General features: G+C 39.4%; 1 protein-coding gene across 1 annotated transcript; it reads left to right on the forward strand.

Annotated features, from left to right (window-relative positions):
- The first annotated feature begins 1,193 nt into the window (after positions 1-1,193).
- On the forward strand, positions 1,194-17,642 carry DUSP11 (dual specificity phosphatase 11). The gene is made up of 9 exons (XM_038561743.1): positions 1,194-1,437; positions 2,841-2,916; positions 6,685-6,816; positions 8,842-8,965; positions 13,071-13,131; positions 15,404-15,450; positions 15,724-15,799; positions 16,026-16,211; positions 17,157-17,642. The coding sequence occupies exons 1-9, from the start codon at positions 1,337-1,339 to the stop codon at positions 17,350-17,352; spliced, it is 999 nt and encodes a 332-aa protein (XP_038417671.1). The 5' UTR covers positions 1,194-1,336; the 3' UTR covers positions 17,353-17,642.
- Positions 17,643-21,491: the final 3,849 nt, after the last annotated feature.

Raw genomic sequence — 21,491 nt, forward strand, 5'->3', positions numbered from 1 at the left:
ATGTATCAGATAAAGGGCTAGTTTCCAAGATCTATAAAGAACTTATTAAACTCAACAACAAAGAAACAAACAATCCAATCCTGAAATGGGCAAAAGACATGAAGAGAAATTTCACAGAGGAAGACATGGACATGGCCAACAAGTACGTAAGAAAATGCTCCACATCACTTTCCACCAGGGAAATACAAATCAAAACCACAATGAGTTACCACCTCACCCCAGTGACAATGGTGAAGATTAACAAGACAAGAAACAACAAATGTTGGAGAGGATGTGGAGAAAGGAGGACCCTCTTGAGCTGTTGGTGGGAATGTGAACTGGTGCAGCCACTCCGGAGAACTGTGTGGAGGTTCCTCAAAGAGTTAAAAATAGACCTGCCCTATGACCCAGCAATTGCACTGCTGGGGATTTACCCCAAAGATACAGATGCAGTGAAACGGCAGGACACCTGCACCCCGATGTTTCTAGCAGCAATGTCCACAATAGCCAAACTGTGGAAGGAGCCTCGGTGTCCATCGAAAGATGAATGGATAAAGAAGCTGTGGTCTATATATGCAATGGAATATTACTCAGCCATTAGAAACGACAAATACCCACCACTTGCTTCGACGTGGATGGAACTGGAGGGTATTATGCTGAGTGAAGTAAGTCAATCGGAGAAGGACAAACATTATCTGGTCTCATCCATTTGGGGGATATAAAAAATAGTGAAAGGGAATAAAGGGGAAAGGAGAGAAAATGAGTGGGAAATATCAGTGAGGGAGACAGAACATGAGAGACTCCTGACTCTGGGAAACAAACAAGGGGTAGTGGAAGAGGAGGTGGGCGGGGATTAGGGTAACTGGGTGACGGGCACTGAAGGGGGCACTTGATGGGATGAGCACTGGGTGTTATGCTATATGTTGGCAAATCGAACTTCAATAAAAACATATACTAAAAAAAAAAATAATAATAATAATAATCCTGAACGTAAGCAGTTGGAAGACATCTGGGAGAACCACACAAGGAAGTGGAGAAGTGGGACTTAACTTTCATTGCACAGCCTGTACTATTTTGATTCTGAAGTGTACACACGTGCGCATCGAACCTGTGCTACCGGCCCCCGGCTTGGGAGGGCACTGTGGTTCCCCGACTGCTGTTTACTAATCAAACTTCTCAGTCAGCCAGCGTGGTGACGTCATCACGACTGTCGCGGCGCGTGCGCAGTAGAAGGGGGCCGGAACTGCGTGGGTGGCGCTTCTGCGCTGCCGCCCCGGGATTTTGTTTTGGCCCGGAGGACGCTGGCCTGGCGGCTTTGTGGCTCTTGCCGTTGGGTGGGCGGCATCTTGGGGCCCAGATGAGCCAGTGGCATCATGCCCGCGGCGGCTGGGGCCAGGGGCACGTGTTCTCTGGGCGTCGCTCAGCCAAGAAGAAGCGCGGAAACCACGTCCCGGAAAGGTAATCCGCCTTGGCCCCAGGGCGTGGCCCTCCTGCTCCGAGCTTCTGGGCCTGGGCTCCGTCCCTTATGGTCTCTACCTGCGCCGGGCCCCGCCGCGCGCCTGGCGCGTCCGCCCGAGCTGGGAGGCTCTGATGCTCCCGCTGCTCCGCCCGTAATATCCGATCGTCTGTGAGGTTCTGATTTCTTCCCGTTTTGTTAAAAGCGAGGCTCTGGCCATTGCTTTTCTGGTAAAATGCAGAGGGACGGCTTTTTAAAGATGGGCTGCCAGTGTTGGGGACACCCCTTCATTAGCAAATTGGAGTCTCCCTGAGTTCCTCGAGCTGTTCGTTTGGCGCAGCAAATATGACTAATAAGACGAGTTCGAGTGAGAAAACTCACCAGGACATCCGAGCTTTCCACCGTAAAAGTTGATCTCTTATTTTTTCCAGGAATTACAGAGGGCATGCTGTTGCTTCCTCACACGTCTCATTTGAGCTAACTTCTTCTGTAGAAATAATTTTGACACCTTACTCATGCGTGCAGCGAACTCTTTTCTTATTTCTTGAGACCTTCCTTTCCTCCCATCTCCTGCACCACGTCCCCTTCATTTTATTTCCTGGATATCATTAAACTGTCAACTACTCTATGTTAGAATTTGCCTGATCTGTTGCGGTTAGGTGCTAACTAGTGTACATATATCAACTCTTATTTCCTTCCAATCCATTTTCCACACAAGTCCTTTTAATAGACTAGTTCCAATGTTGCTCATAAATATATACCAAAAGCATTCTCTTAAGAATACAAACAAACTCTTTGCCATGGTCTTTAAGACTCTGCATATTCAAGACTCCTCTCTTGCTTCTCCAGCCCCACACTGTGTCATTTTTGTCCTCACTTTCTGTGCTTCAGCTATACCGAATTAACCTTAACTAACTCATCCTACAGATGTCAGCTCAAATAGGACTTTTCACTGTGACTCCTAACATTCCTAAGTGAAGCTCACAGTCCCTTTTCTATCAGGTTTTCTTTTAAAATATGAACTTGAAGTTCTCTGTTGATTGAATTTGATGGCATCAGTTGTATAAGGACTAAAACTGAAGTGAAAAGAATTAAATTATTTCAGTCAACAGGTATGTGTTAATGACGTCTTAGTATTCAGGGTTGGTCTAGGTTTTATCAGGGATAGAAGAGTACTGGCCAACCCTGGTTTTAGATCTGCCTTATTTGTTGAGACCTTTGTACTGTTGCCTTGTATCTAGGAAAGTATAAGTTGTTGCTAGGTGTTGAATAAGTAGTGGAACAGCAGAATTCAAAGGGAAGAGGGGACCTAGTATGTGGGCTATGGTTTCCATTTACAAGGAGCCTTCATTCTATGCAGGGAGATAGGCTAACATAAAATTTGGCTAACAAATTGTATTAATAGGTGGAAAGACTACCTCCCAATTGGACAACGGATGCCTGGGACTCGTTTCATTGCTTTCAAAGTTCCTTTGAAAAAGGTGAGCAAAAGTTAATTTATATTTCACAAATCTGAATTCATGATGTCAAATACTGGTGCTTGGCCATGTCCCACTCCACTCCCCCCTTCTCTGTTTTTTTGTTTTGTTTTGTTTTTGTTTTTATTTTTATTTTTCCAGTCATCTCTGTAGTCCGTGTGGGGCTTAAACTCATGACCCCAAGATCAAGAGTCCCATGCTTAGGGTTGCCTGGGTGGCTCAGTTAGTTAAGTGTCTGACTTGATCTCGGCATTAAAAAAAAAAAAAAGTCACATGTTCTATCAACTGAGCCAGCTAGGCACCTCTTCATATCCCCCCCCTTTTTTTTTAAATGAAATTTTTTTTAAAGATTTTATTTATTTATTCATGAGAGACACAGAGAGAAAGAGAGAGGCAGCGACACAGGGAGAGGGAGAAGCAGGCTCCATGCAGGGAGCCCGATGTGGGACTCGATCCTGGGTCTCCAGGATCACGCCCTGGGCTGAAGGCTGCGCTAAACCGCTGAGCCACCCAGGCTGCCCCATATTCACTTTTTAATAACAAATACTTTGTTATATCCCTTTTACTATTCTGAAATAAAATTCATAGGTAAGTACTACTTCCATACTTAATTTTAGAGAAAAATCAATATAATGCTGAAACTATAATACAAACAATGAATAAAAGTAACTTGTAATAAGGTAATATGTATTAATTTCAATATGTAAATATTTGGGCATAACTATATTAGAAATAAAGTAGGCAGTTACTTGCACCATGAATATAAAAACTGCAGATGCAAATGGAGCCAGATGGGTTTTCCTGCCTTACTGGCAGGACTTTCTGTGATAGTGAACAGCTCTTAGTAGATTTTCAAATAAAACAAAGTACAGTCTTTACTTGATTGATAATGTGATTACTGCCTTGGAAAATTCAACAAACTTTAAAACTATACAAAAAAACTTTCGAGTTTATTTGTGGAGTTGGTTTGAAGGCTTAGATAATTAAGAGTTTTTCACCCATGTGAGTGTTGAATAGGATATTCAAAAATCATTAGGCTTCTCTGTGTGGCCTCCGTAGGAGGACACATCATGAGGCACCATTGGCCGTGCAGGCTGGTGACAGGAGTGCCTGTGGCCCGGTTGCTGGGCTCTTCAAGGTGCAACAGAACCTATGAGGTGAAGATGAGTCAACATCGTTCTGATGTTTTCCAAAAACGTCTTCAAGGATGGCTGTGATAAAACCACGAGGAACACAATTGCATGTAATGAGCATTTAGGTAGCTGCAGGTGAATGTTCAAGTCTATAATTAAGGTGGTTAAAAATTCTTAATTGCCTCAAAGGCTTGCAATTGGAATGAAAAATGAAGAATTGGTCAAGAAGACATGAAATGAAGCAGATGATGAAAATGTGAGACACAATAGTAGGACTGTTAGGCATTTGGCAAGATTTTAAGCATCCATGACCTCCATTCACTAAATGCTAATAAGACCCCTTCACTCCCATCATCATAACCAAAAAACACCCAAAAATCCAAACCTAAAGACTCAGTGCCCTGGATTAGTAAGTCAGGATTTCAGCTTGGAAATTCTAAAAATTGTGTTTTTGTTTGAACTAAGAAAGAAATAGGTGGGGAAAGCATTTGGCCAATATAAAAAAAAAAAAAAAGTGAGAAAAGGGACACCTGGCTGGCTCAGTGGTTGAGTATCTGCTTTCATCTCAGGGCGTGATCCCAGAGTCCTGGGATCGAGTCCTGCATTGGGCTCCCTGTGGAGAGCCTGCTTCGCCCCCTGCCTATATCTCTGCCTCTCTCTCTCTGTCTTTCATGAATAAATAAATAAAATCTTAAAAAAAAAAAGAAAAAGACTCCTATCTCATTAAACTGCCCAGCATAGAATGGATTGGTATCTCGAGAAGCACACTTTGGGTGTATTAGGAATTTATTTGTTACTCCTAGGTCAGAGTTCCTTTTTCATCTCTTATGTCAGTTCTTCTGCATCTCTGGATTTCATCTTTTTATAAAGGTAACTATATGGTTCTTATTCACATCCATCAACATCAAACATGGTGGTGTTGAATAAGTAGAATAGTGTTGAATAGTGTTTGGCCTATAATAAATATTAACAGATATTTGTGGAATGGACACCCCATTTGCGGTTACTGTGAGTTATCTCCTGTATTTCTTTTCTCTGTAAGATTGTCCTAATTCCCTAACTCCCTATTTCTGGCCTCTGAAAGTGGATTCCTGAGGTTCCACCAGGGTCCCTGCTTAGCCTCTTGCCTAAAAGTACATCAGCAAGATTGAAAAATAGGAAGACTCTTTAGTTTTCCTTCCTCCACACAGCCACAAATCTTTCCTGTATGATGCCGTGATAAAAAGCCTCCTCCTAGCTCTATATACTTGGGTTATCTGTATTTACCATTGGCATTATTTAGGCACTGTAAAGGGGACTACAGAGCTGCATAACCACCCCAGTGCAGTTCCTATTCATGCTTAGAGTTAACATGTGACATTGACTTCCTATGTGTTTTATGGAAGTCACCCAAAGAAAAGCAGCCCCAGTACTTGACAGTCACTTCTCATGCACATTGGAATATAAAATAGCATATGTTAAGTGTCACATAAGTGCTATGGCAAGAAATACCTAGGAATTCAAAGGAGGGGGAAATGATAACAGACAGGAAGGCTTCCTAAAGGGTTTGTGACTTGAATTAGTTATTTAAAGTTGTTCACATGGCTAGAGATGATATTGATCCATCAGCTCCAAGTTTGCAAGAAGCTTACTAGAGAGATTGTATACCTTGTAATTCATTTACTCCTCAAAGCTCTCATATGTGGAAGACTCAACATCATCAATCTCTTATATCTTCCTAAGTTAATATATTACAAATATAACATCATCTCAAATAGACTGATTCTAGAATTCATAGAGAAAAATAAACCTAAATAGCCAGGAAAATTCTGAAAAAGAAGAATAAAGGTGGAGGGGGATCACGTAGCCCTGCCAGATACTAAGCTTATATTAAAAGTGTTGCTAGAGCACAGGAGATTTTTAGGGCAATGAAACTATTCTGTATAATACCGTAAGAGTAAATATGTATCATTATACATTGGTCAAAACCCATAGAATGTACAATACAAAGTGATTTGTAACATAAACTGTGGACTTTGAAAATGATGTATCAGTGCTGGTTCATTGATTCTAACAAATGGACCACAGTGGTGTGGAATGTTGATGGAGGAAAATGAGGGGGATGGGCTAAAAAGAGAGGGTATAAGGGGAAACCCTCCTTTCTGTTCGGTTTTGTTTTGAACCTAGAACTGCTCTAAAAACTAGTCTATTAATTTTTTTTTAAAGTCTGTTGCTGGCATTTGAATAACCTAACAGATCAATGAGTGGAGTATATAAAGAAGCCAAATATGTAAAAGAATGTTTAGTGATAAAAGCCACCCTTCATATATATATGTATTTAAGAAGTATTTAGAAGTACCTATTTATAGGCGTCCCGCGTGGAGCTGGAGATACAGTGGTAGACAGGACTGATACGGTCTCTGCATTCTGGGACTTAGAGTCTGGTTAGGAGATGAACATAACACAAACATAGAAATAAATGCATAGAAGTGAGCTTATTTTCTTCCTTCTCATCTCTAGAAGAAAGGATTGTAACATAACTTGTAAATTCCCAGCAGAGGGGAAACTTTCCTTTGAATCTCCTTGTGTGTTGGCATCACAAGGCTTGAATAAATGGCTTTTAAGCACACACTTGCTCTTATTTCATTCTCTCTAACAGAGTTTTGAAAAGAATCTTGCTCCAGAAGAACGTTTTTCACCGTTGGATCTTTTTAACAAAATCCAAAACCAGAATGAAGAACTTGGACTGATTATTGATTTAACTTATACTCACCGCTATTATAAACCAGAGGTAATTGGAACCCTTCACTGAAAAGAACCTACTTACTGATACTATAATAATGTGTAGTATCAGTAGTTATCATCATATGCTAAGGCTTTTTTCCATGGGTAATAGTTCAAAAAGGGAACTTAGTGGTTTCCTTAAGTACCTATTTCTTTTTTTTTTTAAGTACCTATTTTTAATTAGCATGTTAAAATGAGGTTAAAGAATGAATTAAAATGTAATATTGGGCAGTCAGCTCTGTATGTGCTAAAGAAATTCTGTAAGCTTCCATGTTCCGTATTTTGAAGATAAACTTTCAGTAAGAATAGTAGCAGCCTAAAAGGAACGAAATGAATATCTATTATGTCTTTAGCACTTATTTTAAGCAGTTGCCTGAGCATGTGAGCATCATGGTAAAAGACAGCTGTTCTTTAAACCTAATGCCTTTCTTTTCTTTTTTTTTTTTTTTTTTAAATCTAGGATATTTTATTTTTTTTATTTAAGATTTTTTATTTATTTATGAGAATGCACAGAGAGGAGAGAGAGAGAGGCAGAGACGCAGGCAGAGGGAGAAGCAGGCTCCATGCACCGGGAGCCCGATGTGGGATTCGATCCCGGGTCTCCAGGATCGCGCCCTGGGCCAAAGGCAGGCGCCAAACCGCTGCGCCACCCAGGGATCCCAACCTAATGCTTTTCTTTTCCCAATATATAATCTGTTGGCCCATGTGGCCTCTCGGTGGGAGGGAATTATCCTTCTGGCCAATTTCGTTTTCTTGGACAACAAATAATACCTAATGTTTATTAACATTTGTAAAGCAGTTTGCTATTTAAAAACTACTTTTCCCTGCATTAACTTAATTAAGACAACAGTCCTTTACTGATGAAGTACTAGTAGTACTGCTATCTCCTGCTGAGTGCTTACTCTGCGCTAGACTCAGAGGATAGAGATTACAGTTGCAAATTTTATAGATGATAAAACTAAGTCTCAAAAAGAGAATTGACACTTGAACTCAGTTATTCCTCTTGTTTTAGTTTATTGTGGTCAAATGTACATAAATAATTATCTTAACCATTTGTAAGTGTACAGTTCTGTGGCATTAAATAACGTCCACATTGATTGTCTGTTGCATGACCATTATCGTCTATAACCGAAACTTTTTCATCATTCTAAACAAAAACAACATTCATTAAACAAATAATCTTACCTCCTCTCCCTGCCACGGTAGCCTCTATGCCAGTTTCTATCTCTGTGAATTTGACTGTTCTAGGTACTTCATTTAAGTGGAATCATAGAATATTTGTCCTTCTGTGTTGGACTTACTTCACTAACTAATGTTTTCACGATTCATCTATGTAACAAAATGTCATTCCTTTTTATGCCTGAGTAATATTCCATTGTGTGTATATTCCATATTTTGTTTATCCATTCACCTTTGATGGACACTTGAGTTGTTTCCACCTTTTGGCTACTGTGAACAATGCTGCTCTGAACATTGGTGTACCAATATTGGGTCAGATCCCTGCTTTTAGCTGTTATAGATGTATAGGTAGGAGTGGAGTTATTGGGTCATATGGTAGTTCTATGTTTAGAAACCTTTGAGAAACCATCAAACAATTATCACAAATTTTAAATATACACAGAGGTAGACATAATACTGTGGGTAATCATTGTATATCCATGAACTTATCCAACTTTAATCTTTATTAATTGACAGCTCTTGTGTTTCATCTCTATACTTACTGGCTTCACCCCATTCCATATTTTTTTTTCCATATTATTTTGAAGCATATCCCATATATCATATAATTTCATCTGTACTTTATTGGTATATATATTTAAAATACAGGACTTTTATTTTTTACTATAATTATATAACATTAAATATCCAGTCAGTGGTCAAATTTCAATTGTCTTCTAAATGTGTTAGAAAATGTTTTTTAAGAGTTGAATTAAATCCAGATAAGATCCACACTTTGCCATTGATTATTAGGTCTCTGAATTCTTTCCTTACAAATGAAATAATAACACATTTTCATGGTTTTGCCTTATAGGACTTACCAGAAACTATTCCTCACTTAAAAATTTATACAATTGGGCATCAGGTGCCTGATGATGACACTATTTTTAAATTCAAATGTGCTGTTAATGAGTTTTTAAAAGAAAATACAGACAATGGTGAGTTTATTGTTGTTTTCTTTCCTCTTACCTGAACTTCGGTGTGCATTTTGAATGGGGTTGGGATTTTTAGTATTTTTAATAGTTTTAGCAATTAGGCCTATTGTGTTTGATAATATTAAGGTAGAAATGTCAGATGGTGCAGATAGAGTAAGGTGTTTTTCCTTTTATGGTCACAAACAATTTAGTTTAAAAAGTGGTTTTAATGAGAAGTATGAACTAGCCTCCTCATCTATATTTATTTTATTTTATTTTATTTTATTTTATTTTATTTTATTTTATTTTATATTTTATTTTATTTTATTTTATTTTATTTTATTTATTTTATTTTATTTTATTTTAAAGATTTATTTATTTATGATAGACATAGAGAGAGAGAGGCAGAGACACAGGAGGAGGGAGAGGCAGGCTCCATGCCGGGAGCCGACGTGGGACTCGATCCCGGGACTCCAGGATCGCGCCCTGGGCCAAAGGCAGGCGCTAAACCGCTGAGTCACCCAGGGATCCCCCTATTTTTATTTATTTTTAAATATTTTTATTTATTTATTCATGAGAAACACAGACAAAGAGAAGCAGAGACATAGGCAGAGGGAGAAGCAGGTTCCATGCAGTGAACCTGAAGTGGGACTCGATCCCGGGACTACAGGATCATGCCCTGAGCTGAAGGCAGATGCTCAACCACCAGGCTATCCAGGCGTCCCATCCTCATATCTTTTTTAATATATTTCGGAAATATATAATAAAAACCTTTTTTGTCTTATTGATTCAGAGGTGAGAGGTAGGGGAAAAGGTTAAGGATGTCAGGGTTTTGGGTCAAAGGATATGGAAAGCATGGCTTGTGTGACCCTCTGCTGAGAAAACAAGAAAAAAAAAGATCTCAAGGTCTTAGCATATATAAAAGAGACAATAAAAGGAAAAGGTTTGGAGACAGAGCCCTAGAAGCAGAGCAAACCAAGGTGCACCAGTGGAGTGGCCTCCTCATCATGTGCATTTAAGATATTCCTGCTGGGGGATCCCTGGGTGGCGCAGCAGTTTAGCGCCTGCCTTTGGCCCAGGGAGCGATCCTGGAGACCCGGGATCGAATCCCACGTCGGGCTCCCGGTGCATGGAGCCTGCTTCTCCCTCTGCCTATGTCTCTGCCTCTCTCTCTCTCTCTCTCTGTGACTATCATAAATAAAAAAAAAAAAAAAAAAAAAAAAAAAAAATTCCTGCTGTTTTCCATTTTGGATACAAATGCAGAAGGACACTACCACCTGTCATTCAGACATAAAGGACTTTAAAAAGCTCTCATTTCTTGTTCCTGCTTTAAGATCTACCACTCTGTGGGAAATAGATCTTACTAAGCTATTAGCTTCTGAATTTTAAGAATCCACTTACCTATTTCTGGCATCTGGCTATCAGAAAGAATCTGGTATTTGCTATATTTTAAGATTAAGGAATCTTTTGTCTTTGGAAAGCCACTGACCTACAGAACCAAATGTTCATTTTGTTCTCTTTCTAAATTTAGCTTGAGGAGTGTATACTGTGTTAAATAGAGAGCATATATTCCATATACACACAAACAGGGACTAGAGAAAAAATAGAGATGGAGGTGGGAAGATAGGGGATGGAAGGTGAGAGAGAAAAAGACAGGAATTTTAAGATAAATTTTCAAACTATAACATGGTTGCCTAATGCAGACACTAGCTCTTAAATATCTTAAGCCCTGTTCCCTGATCTTCCCTCTACTTTAACTTTAAAACTTAAGAGGCTTGGCCTCGCTTCTGACAAACACGTAATCCATGGACAGGGTAAATTATTTGATTTGTATTAATTTGTCTCAGAAACGTTACCTCCTAAGATATTAGGGTGCAGCTGCCAGCCTTCTCACTGCTTCCAGGCTCCTCTGTGTGCAGCTGCCCTACAGTATTCCATCTGTTCTGTGAGGGCTAGAAGATTCATATGAGTGCACATGAGGAGGTCTGTAAATCTTGTTTGTTCCCATGTTCTACCGTATTGAGCTCTCCTGGTAGTCCTGGGACCTTGCTTATGATACACTTTGGCTTCCTCTGCTCTAAGCCCCTCCCACAGATTCCAGGCTCCCTGATGAAGAGGGTGATGCTCTATGTCCACTCCTTAGAACTGCTAGAAACTCAGAAAATACGTTGATTCAATAAATGCTGAGAGGCTTTTGGACTTGGTAGAGCTCGGGGATACAGGGTGAAAGCAGTCTCTATTCCTTAGAAACCTACAGTTACCCAGGAAGATAAATGTGTGCTAACTCTAAGATAGTGGCCTAATTAGAATAAAAGAACTAAGTGCAACAGGAACATGAAGGAGAGGTTGAGGGAAGCCTGCCTGGGGAGACAGCATTTGAGCTGGGCAGTGGGGAAGAGAATTTTGCCAGAATGAGAAAGAGAATGTCTGAGTTTCGGGAATAAGTACAAGAGGCACAGGGCTTGAACTTGTACCAGGGAGCAGAAGCCTCTGATGTGACTAGAGGGTAGTATGAAAGGGCATAGAATTCATATGTTCATTTTCAACAAGCATTTAAAGGTCACTTTTTAAGTTAAAGGCACTGTTCTAGGAAGCAGGAACAGAAGTAAGTTCTTGCCCTTTTATACTCTGCATCCTGGTGGAGGAGAGGGATGAATAAGTAACTATATGAAATGTCAGATGGTCGTACATGCTTTGGGGAGTAATAAAGAGGATTCAGAAGTGAGGGGACATATGGGGTAATCAGGGAAGGCCTCTCTATTAAGATGTCATTTGAGTAGAGCCTTAAAAGAAGTGATGAACCATTGGATATCTGCAGAGTTTGGGGGACAGAGTGTTCAAAGGAGAGGGAATAGTAGGTGCAAAGCCTGTGAGGCATGACTATGCTTGGCATGTTTGAGGAATAGTAAGGAGGCTAGTGTAGCCAGAGTGGAGAATTTATGTGAGATCAGAGCAGTAGAAAATGGGATCTGAGAGGTTGGCAGGGGCAGGAGGTAGATCATGGAGGTCCCTGTAAATCCTAGTTTGAGTTGTTGTGGACATATAGTTCAGTTGGAGAAATTGATGATACCGTTTATGAAGAGTTCTAAGTGCTGTGCTAATAGTTTGGGCTCTATTCTATGCTAAATGAAGATTTTTAAGGGAGCAACCCTGCGAGTGCTTTCCTACCAGACACCATCTAGTTACAGACATACATTTTGCAAAGATCAACTACATGTGATTGTTTTTAATTTCTCACATAATTTTTTTAAAGGATGGATTAAGAAATACTATGGCACAGTTGGAAAAATTTTAAACTTCATTCTAGTCTTTGTTCTGTTGGCCTGCTGTGCAGCTTGGGCTTACATCTCCAATTCTCACTTTTTCATCATAAAATATGAATAGCACTGCTTACCCGAGTGCTTCACGTTCACATAGACTATGGTTTGTGTGGGGAGCACCAAGTGAGAGAAGGAATGGAAGTGCTGAGGGAACTCATGAGTCCCATAGAAACTGTTCTCTTTCATATTCAGTATCCAAAGTAAAGGCATTCAATCTGTTTTTTTCAAAAACAAGTTTCATTCTTCAAGCCTGTTTTTCTTGGCTTCCATTTTCTATAAAACAGTTACCGATGGGCATTCTGTATGAAGAAGCTGGGTTTGTCTCAGTGGCATTTTAGCTGTTAGTAACTGACCAGGCTTTCTCCAGTTTACACAATTGCATCTAATAGGGGCTATGCAGAATTTCTCAGAGGTGGTGAATTTCGACTTTATGTTAGATAATTCTTTATATAGTATGTTTCTTTCTTTTTTTTTTTTTTTAAGATTTTATTTATTTACTCATGAGAGACACAGAGAGAGAGGCAGAGACACAGGCAGAAGGAAAAGCAGGCTCCATGCAGGGAGCCCGACGTGGGACTCGATCCCGGGTCTCCAGGATCATGCCCTGGGCTGAAGGCGGCGCTAAACTGCTGAGCCACCCAGGCTGCCCCGTATAGTATGTCTCGAAAATATGCACTCCTCACTAGTTATTCCTTTTCAGGGTAGTGGTAGTGTTTGTGGCAACTAATAAATGGTACTCTGAGGAAAATTGTAGAATTTGTTTTTGGCATATCTGCTTCACTTATTTAACTCCGTTCCTTGTTTTTTAGACAAACTTATTGGTGTTCATTGTACCCATGGTTTAAACAGGACTGGCTATCTCATCTGCAGGTGAGTTACCAACCCCAAGAGAAAGATAATGTTTAAGTTGTTTTGTTTACAATAGTAGTGTAACCTAGTTGCAAAAAATGGAGTCAGTATTGAAATGTATGAAATAGAAAGCAGTCCCCACCCTAAGATTACCACCATAATAATTTAGTACGTATTTTTTCAGGCTTAAAAAAGCAGACAGATACAATGATGTGTTATTTAGACATCCTGTTTTATAATTTAATATATGGTGGACATCTTCCTGTGAAAGTATTTGGAAACCTCATTCTTTTTTAGAAACTGTATTGTTGGGGATCCCTGGGTGGCGCAGCGGTTTAGCGCCTGCCTTTGGCCCAGGGCATGATCCTGGAGACCCGGGATCGAATCCCACGTCGGGTTCCCAGTGCATGGAGCCTGCTTCTCCCTCTGCCTGTGTCTCTGCCTCTCTCTCTCTCTCTCTCTCTCTCTCTCCGTGTGTGACTATCAAAACTAAATAAAAATTCTAAAAAAAAAAAAAAAAAAAAAAAAAAAACTGTATTGTTCCTCTGTTTCCTGATAAACATAAAAGTCAGAAGTTTTTAATATTATAAAACATTGAATCAATTAACATTCCTGTTTGAACAAATTTGAATACATATGCTATTTTCTCAGAAAATTTCATTCAGAATGGATTTCTGAATCAAAGAATTGATGTCATTTTTTTGTGGACTTTGCTACACTGTACTGATTTATATTTGTTCATTCAGAAAATACTTGCCAAGAATCTGTTATGTGTAAGCACTGTGCTGGGTGCTGGCAGGAAGACTTCAGAGACTTAACTTGCCCTTTATGAACCCTAACAGTCTACAGAAAGAATAGATGTTCAAGAATCACACAAATGTGTGTAAAATTACAGCTCTGACAACTGCCAAGGAGAGAAGCATGGTACATGAGAGCATATTAAGAGGGAGGATTTGACATGGAGATTTCAGAGTGTTTCTCTGGGGATGTTTGGGCTGATACCTGAAGGATGATGAGGTATCTGTTAGACACTGGGGAGAGAATTCTGGGCATAAGGAACAGTAAAGACTGATAATAGGAAAAAACATAAACTCATTGGAGAAATGAGCCAGGGAGAGTGGGCTATGAGAAGTATGGTGTTAAAGTGGAGCTGAAAAGTTAGGGGGAAAAAATGTTGGAGAGGTGCGAGTGCCTGGCTGGCTGATCAGAAGAGCATGTGACTCTTGACCTCAGGGTCATGAGTTTGAGCCTCCTGTTGGGTGTATAGATTACTTTTTTTTTTTTTTTTTTTTTGAGATTACTTAAAAAGGTTTAAAATGGATTTGGAGGAGCACCTGGCTATCTCAGTCAGAAGGGCATGTGACTCTTGATCTCAGGGTCTTGAGTTTGAGCCCAATGTTGTGCAGAGGGATTACTTAAAAAAAAAAAACAAAAACAAAACGTTAAAAGTGGAGCTAGAAGTATGGCGAGGAGCTAGATCATGAGGGTCTGTGTTGAGACTTTATCTTAAGAGTAATTGAAAACCATTGAACTTTTTTTTAAGGGTGAGTTTGTAGAACAATCAAATTTGTATTTTCAAGCCATCATTTTGCTCCTAATTGGAGAATATACTGCAGGGGAGGAGAGAGTAGAAGCAAGGAGATAAATTAGGCTTTTGTAGAAATCAAGGCATGATGGTAACTCGGATCAAGGTGTGGTCATTTGGGTAGAAAGATATGAACATATTCTAGAGGTGCTTGTTGTTAGGACTTGGTGGTGGGTTGAAGATGAGGGTGAGGGAGAAATGGCTGGTGGTAGTGGTGACTCCTAAGCTTCTAGCCCATACAGTTGGTTAGATAGTGTTGTTTAGATTTGATGTTAATATTTTTCCCAATTTCTCTTTTGCTATTTGTTGGTTCCTGGTAAATATTCTGCCAAATTAAGTAAGTCTCCCGTTTCTAGTATAAAAACCACTTAGATCAAAAATGACTGTTATATTTTATCGGATACCTTTTTAATGTCTTCCAGTTTGGTCCTGTATTTTCTTCTCTTTAGTTTATTAACTAAATTGTTGTATTAAGGTAAATAATTGTATTAATAGATGTGCTTACAGTTGGGTCTTCGTTGCATCCTTGGAATAAAAGCCTATTTATGGTCATGGTATATCATTCTTTAATAATTGTTGGATTAGATGTGTTGATATTTTCCTAGGATTTTTTATACACATATTTGTAAGTAAAATTGGACCTTTTTTGAAAAAAACTTTATTTTTTTATTTTCATAATATGTGACATGAATTATGTTGTTTTGTTAGATATTTGATTGATGTACAAGGCATGAGGCCAGATGATGCAATTGAATGTAAGTATGAGGGTTGTCACTCTTTTTTCCTTTTTATAAAAGTTGAAGGTGGAAATGTAGATGAGTTTCTCAAATTTTGGAGAAAAAAAATGTTTGTAATTCATTTGTTCTGACATAATACAATTTTGCCAAAAGTTTATAAAGGGATGTATTTGGAAAAAGTAAGGTGTAAGGAAGGGTCTGAATAATTAGTGGATTTCAGCTTTGATCTGCTTTCTCTGGGAAAGATTTGCTTTTTGTACAGTGATTTCTAACAGTTCACCCACTCTTCAGTATTCAATAGGTGCCGTGGACATTGCTTAGAAAGACAAAACTACATTGAAGACCTTCAGAAAGGTCCCATCAGAAGGTAAGTTGCATTTTATATGTGAGATATGTGGTTAGGGAGATCTGTTTTTAGATCCTTTAAGTTGTACCCATCCATTTTACTTGTAGCTTACTTACTTGGTCGGGAAACCTAAACAAACGAGGCGGGGAGGATAGAATTATTATTTTCATGGGCCAAAATATTGTTACTAAATTGGCTACAGAATTTGGAAACCAGTAATAAACTGTGTGGAAATGTTCTCTTTGAGGAATTGGGATTCCAGTATATCCAGATCAAGTGGTTTTGAAGATACAACACATATGATGGAACCAGTCCACACCACTATTAAATCTGTTAACCAAGGACATTGGTATAACCTACATCAGACCCAAGGTTACCCAGTACCTTCTCGGCATTTCCACAGCCAGACCCAAGATTTGCAGCAGTCAGTAAGGTATCTCTGCTGTCCCCTTTTCTAGAATTGAAATAGAAATTTATATCATAAGTGATATAAATCTCATGTGGCAAACACATGAGAATGGTGAGAATTGATGTTTTCTAGCTCATCAGTGTCAACCAGAAGGTATCAGTTGCTCCTATTTTGCATTTAGAGCTGGAGAATCAAGTAGAGGATGGGGAATATGTGACTTTTCAGAGGCATTTGGGAAAAGGACTTAGAAAATTTCATTGACTCTAAACCTAGTTTAAGCCAACAATTTGATGTGATTACTACAAAGGATCATCACACAAAGGATGTGTTCTTAGGCTACATTAGTAGTGGTAAAGTTTTCAGATTAAGGAGGGTTGTTATTTAAAGAGTAAATATAAATTATAGAGAAAGTAGTACAAATCCAGTATGATACATTAAATTTACTGATCTTTTTGGAACAATTAAACTTCAATCTTAATTTTCCAAATTTGTTGTGTGTATAGTTATTACTAGGACTTCTACACTTTATAGCTAATTTATATATGTAATTATTTATAAAGTGAAAGCAGCTTTCTGTTTTTAAAAATGAATACCTTGTTCTGTCTCATGACAACTCTACCAGACTTGGGGAGAAAGTATTTGATTAGAAAAGTATTTGATTAGAAAAGCGTGGGCATTGATCTCTGTAGGGAAAGATGGAATGGTTCTCGGGAAGCTACCATGTGCCAAGGTGTCATGGTAGGTTATTTAAATACGTTATCTCAGTTTACCTTGAAAACAACCCGTGAAGATGGAAGGTATTACTTTCACTTTATAAAGCACTGAGAAATCCAAAGATGAAGCAATTTATCTGCTAAGGTTATACAAGTAGAAAGCAGGAGAACCAGAGTGTCTGTGTATTATTTTATAAAGCTTATTATGTATTTTATTAAAACTAATAATAATTCATTACTTCCTGTTTTCTTTAAGAAAATTTTCACAGAATCAGAATGTTTACCAGAGAGGCCATATCCCTCCTCCTGGTCCCGCTGGAGAGGACTATTCACAAAGGAGGTACTCTTGGAACGTAAAGCCAAATGCCAGTCAAGGAGCCCAAAATGCAATGTGGTATCCTGGCAGTTATTACAGACTGTCCTATCCAACCTATTGTGGGTGGACCGAATGACACAAACCTGTCCTGGAAATCTTCCTGTAGGCAGAGCAGGACTGAAGACAGCTGGAGTGACTTCGTATAAGATCAGGCCAAATGAGGTTTATAATCTATTTTATTGCTCCCTTATGTGTTCATGTTTAAAGAAAAATGACATTGATACTTACCTCTTCGCTGATAAATTTACAGTATTTGCAACAGTAAGGAAATAATCTGTCATCCAGTCTTAAATTTTTTTAAGGAAGCTGGTATTGTAGAACTGATAATATAATAAAGAATTTCCCATGTAAATTATTTTTTAAAAATTCTGTTTTCCTTATCTATGTATTTCTTTCTGACTAGATATGTGATAGGAGGAGTGTATGTATGGAAATTTCTGGCGTTTTTGTCATGTTCTATTATTGACCCAGTCACTAAGGCTATCTTTTTCTCTCCTGACTGTTCAAGATTTCTATTAAAATCTATCTAAGAGGGATCCCTGGGTGGCGCAGTGGTTTGGCGCCTGCCTTTGGCCCAGGGCGCGATCCTGGAGACCTGGGATCAAATCCCACGTCGGGCTCCCGGTGTATGGAGCCTGCTTCTCCCTCTGCCTATGTCTCTGTCTCTCTCTCTTTGTGTGACTATCATAAATAAATTAAAATCTTTAAAAAAAAAAAAATCTATCTAAGAGACAATCTCCTTAAAATCTAATCACTATTTGAAATTAGTAATTGTATTTTTGTGATTAGACGTTTCTTTCTTTGGCAGTCTCTTGTGGGATCTATCTGCTTTCACTGAATTATCAGATATGCCGTCTGACACAGGAATGGATAAACATTTAGTAATTGATTGTCAGTTGGGCAAGAGAAACTGATCGATAAACCAAAATGCTGCTTAATTTACCTGGCAGGGTAATTGTTATCAATTGGGTAGAACTATTCAGAAAACTTGAAAACTTTTATAGACTACAAAAGTTCTTTAATGAACGGAGTAGGATGCAACATTTAAAACCTGGGATATCTGGAAGACTTGTGGACAAGCATGGCTCTTTGTTTTATTGCTTCTCTGTTGAACATAACCTGCTTGGGATCTTTTTCCACTTGCCTCACAGTAGAAGGGTGCCTTGATCTTGACTTCTCAGTTACCTTTTCTGTAGATATTTGATGAATACTCAGGCAACTTGGCTTCATTTTTTTTTTAAAGCCTCTGACTTTGAATATTTGTATCCCAGAATGTCTCATACCGCATGCGCTAGGATTTTCTTTATCCTCTTTTCCACATGAACATGTGGAACTGGACCCTAAGCAGGTGCTCTAGTTCAACCAGTCCCCTGGTCTGTGTCTAGTTAGCTCAGTCAGGTAGCTACCTTTTGTCTGAGGAATGGCTCGTGGTTTTCCTCTGCCTGCCTCATGTAACAGATACAGAAGTTCTTGCTGAAAGGCTGCTCTTGTGGAATTGTCCACCAGGATACACCGTGAAGGCTCTCACATGGACTAAAATTGGAGCCAGACAACTGGTGAGGCATAAAAGAACAAGCAGGGGCAGGCATGGGAATCCAGCTACTCTGATAGTTTTCGTTGGCAAGCAGATTCTAAGGAGGACATTACCAGCAGAAGTGCCATCATTATAAGTACTGCTACCTTCAGAAAATGTGACCCCGTTGTCCCCTCTGTCCTTTTCCCATTTCAGTTGTCAACATGGTTTGTTAAAAAACTAGGCTCGTTAAAAACAACCAAGAAACTAGGCTCCTTTTGCTATCTCATATCTCATTTATTCTTCCCCACACTAGAGTTCTGGCTTCTGCTGCCACCATACCGTTAAAGTTCTGGCTAAAGAAACCAGTGACACTCACTCTTTTAAAGGCCTTCAATAGCCTTTTTAACTTTAAAGTTTTCATTTTTATTTAAAGAACACATGAGTAGTTTAAAATTCAAATAGTTCTATTGAGAGTACAGTAGAAAAGAATAGGTCCCCCCCCAATCCTACCCCTGGCTATCACTCTCCAAAGGCAAACACTATCTTTCTTTCTTTCCTTTCTTTCCTTTCCTTTCTTTCCTTTCTTTTCTTTCTTTTCTTTCTTTCTTTCATCATCTCTCTACTATCAGGGGGGAGGGGGAGGGAGAGAGGGAGAAAGGGCATCTTAAGCAGACTCCATGCCAAGCTCCAAGCCCTATGGTGGAGCTTGATCTCACAACTCGAAATCATGACCGACCTGAACCAAAATCAAGAGTTGGACATATGACTGAGCCACCCAGGTTCCCGTAATACTAAATATTTTTGCACTATCTTCTAGTATTTGTCTCCCATGTTTAAATACTATGTTTATTTTGCCATTCGATGATTTTTCCCATTTGTGATATTGCCAACACTGCTGTAACATTTCTCTTCATATGGTTAGGATAGACACAGATCCTTTTTTGTTTGAAATCTCTTCTGGAGCCCTCTAGGTTGCCTCCAGGTTGGGTGCTGTGTTAGTGTGCTAGGGCTGCCTTAAAGCACCAGACTGGGCAGTTTAAAAAAGAGAAATTTATGTTCTCTAGAGTTCTGGAGGCTAGACGTCTGAGCTCAAGGTGTCGGCTGGGTTGGTCTCTTCTGTGTTTATAGATGGCCATCTTCTCCCTTTGTCCTTATGTGGTCTTCCATCTGTGACTCTGTCCAGATTTCCTCTTACAAGGACACCAGTTATATTGGATTAGTGCCCACCCTTATGACCTTTAAACATATCACCTCTTTCAAGACCCTGTCTCCAGTTATAATCCCATTCTGAGGTCCTGGGGGTTAGGGTGACTTTAACATATGAATTTGTCTGGGGTAAGGGGTGGCACAGCTCGGCCCATGACAGGGACCTTAATTGTTTTCTATGCCTGGGGAGTAGCTGTTGCCCTGGGATTTCTCTTCACTGTTACCCTGGTCATTTCTTATATCCCTCGTCTGTTTCCTGGATCCCATAGCTGGCTGCTTTCATGGTATATTCCCGGGTTGGTGGACTATATCCTTCCTTAGCTTTCCAAGGTATAAATTTTTCAAGACTTTTGCATTTGTGAAATGGGTATACTTTATTCTTTAATTCCACTGATAATTTGCTAGGTTACAGACTTGTAGGTAGGTACTTTCAAATGCATTTATTCATTGTTTTCCACATTTTGTTGTTGCTCTTGAAACCCTGTGGTATTATGATTCTTGGGCTTTTGTTTGGGACCTATAATTTTTCTCTCCAAAAAAGCTTTAGGATCTTCTTTATCTAAAATGTCTTGAAATTTCATGATATGTTTAAAAGTGTGTTTGTTGTTGTTTTCTTAATTTGTAACGCTGTATACTTAGCCCTTTCATCCTGGCAAGTTGTGTACATCAGTCCTGAGAAATTTTGTTCTTTATATTTCAGGAACCTCTATTAGTTGAATATTGGATTTTTTAAAAGATTTTATTTATTTATTCATGAGAGACACATTGAGAGAGAGAGAGAGAGAGAGAGAGGCAAAGACAGGCAGAGGGAGAAGCACGCTCCATGCCGGCAGCCCGATGTGGGACTTGATCCCGGGACTCCAGGACCACGCCCTGGGCCGAAGGCAGGTGCTAAACTGCTGAGCTACCCAGGGATCCCATTATTGGATATTTTTTTGAAATGTACTTTTAAGTTGATTATTTTTTTTTCTCTTATTTTCCATTTTTAACCATTTTGGCCTTTCTTTTTTTAAAATCAGGAGAACTTGGGACGCCTAGGTGGCTCAGCAGTTGAGTGTCTGCCTTTGGCTCAGGGCATGATCCCAGAGTCCTGGGATTGAGTCCCACATCGGGCTCCCTGCATGGAGCCTACTTCTCTCTCTGTGTCTCTGCCTCTCTCTTTCTCCATGTGTCTCATGAGTAAATAAATACTTTAAAAAAAAGTAAAATCAGGAGAACGTCCCTTATTTTTTTCAAGTACTTTTTTTTTTTTTTTTAAAGATTTTATTTATTCATGAGAGAGAGAGAGAAGAGAGAGAGGCAGAGACACAGAGGAGAAGCCGGCCCCATGCAGGAAGCCTGATGTGGGACTTGATCCCGGGACTCCAGGATCATGCCCTGGGCCGAAGGCAGGTGCCAAACCGCTGAGCCACCCAGGGGTCCCTAACTTTTTTTTTTTAATGAATGTATTCTCTTTTTTCTCTCCAAAGTTACCAGTATTTTTAGGTTTCTTC

The sequence above is a fragment of the Canis lupus genome, chromosome 17 (assembly GCF_011100685.1).
Source record: "Canis lupus familiaris isolate Mischka breed German Shepherd chromosome 17, alternate assembly UU_Cfam_GSD_1.0, whole genome shotgun sequence".
NCBI lineage: Eukaryota > Metazoa > Chordata > Mammalia > Carnivora > Canidae > Canis > Canis lupus.

Bases quoted from the DNA above. Each gene is read 5' to 3' on its own strand.
- DUSP11 (XM_038561743.1), top strand. From the start codon at position 1,337: ATGAGCCAGTGGCATCATGCCCGCGGCGGCTGGGGCCAGGGGCACGTG. The intron at 8,966-13,070 runs GTGAGTTTATTG...CTTGTTTTTTAG, and splicing joins AAAAGAAAATACAGACAATG to ACAAACTTATTGGTGTTCAT. The intron at 15,451-15,723 runs GTAAGTATGAGG...CCCACTCTTCAG, and splicing joins GCCAGATGATGCAATTGAAT to TATTCAATAGGTGCCGTGGA.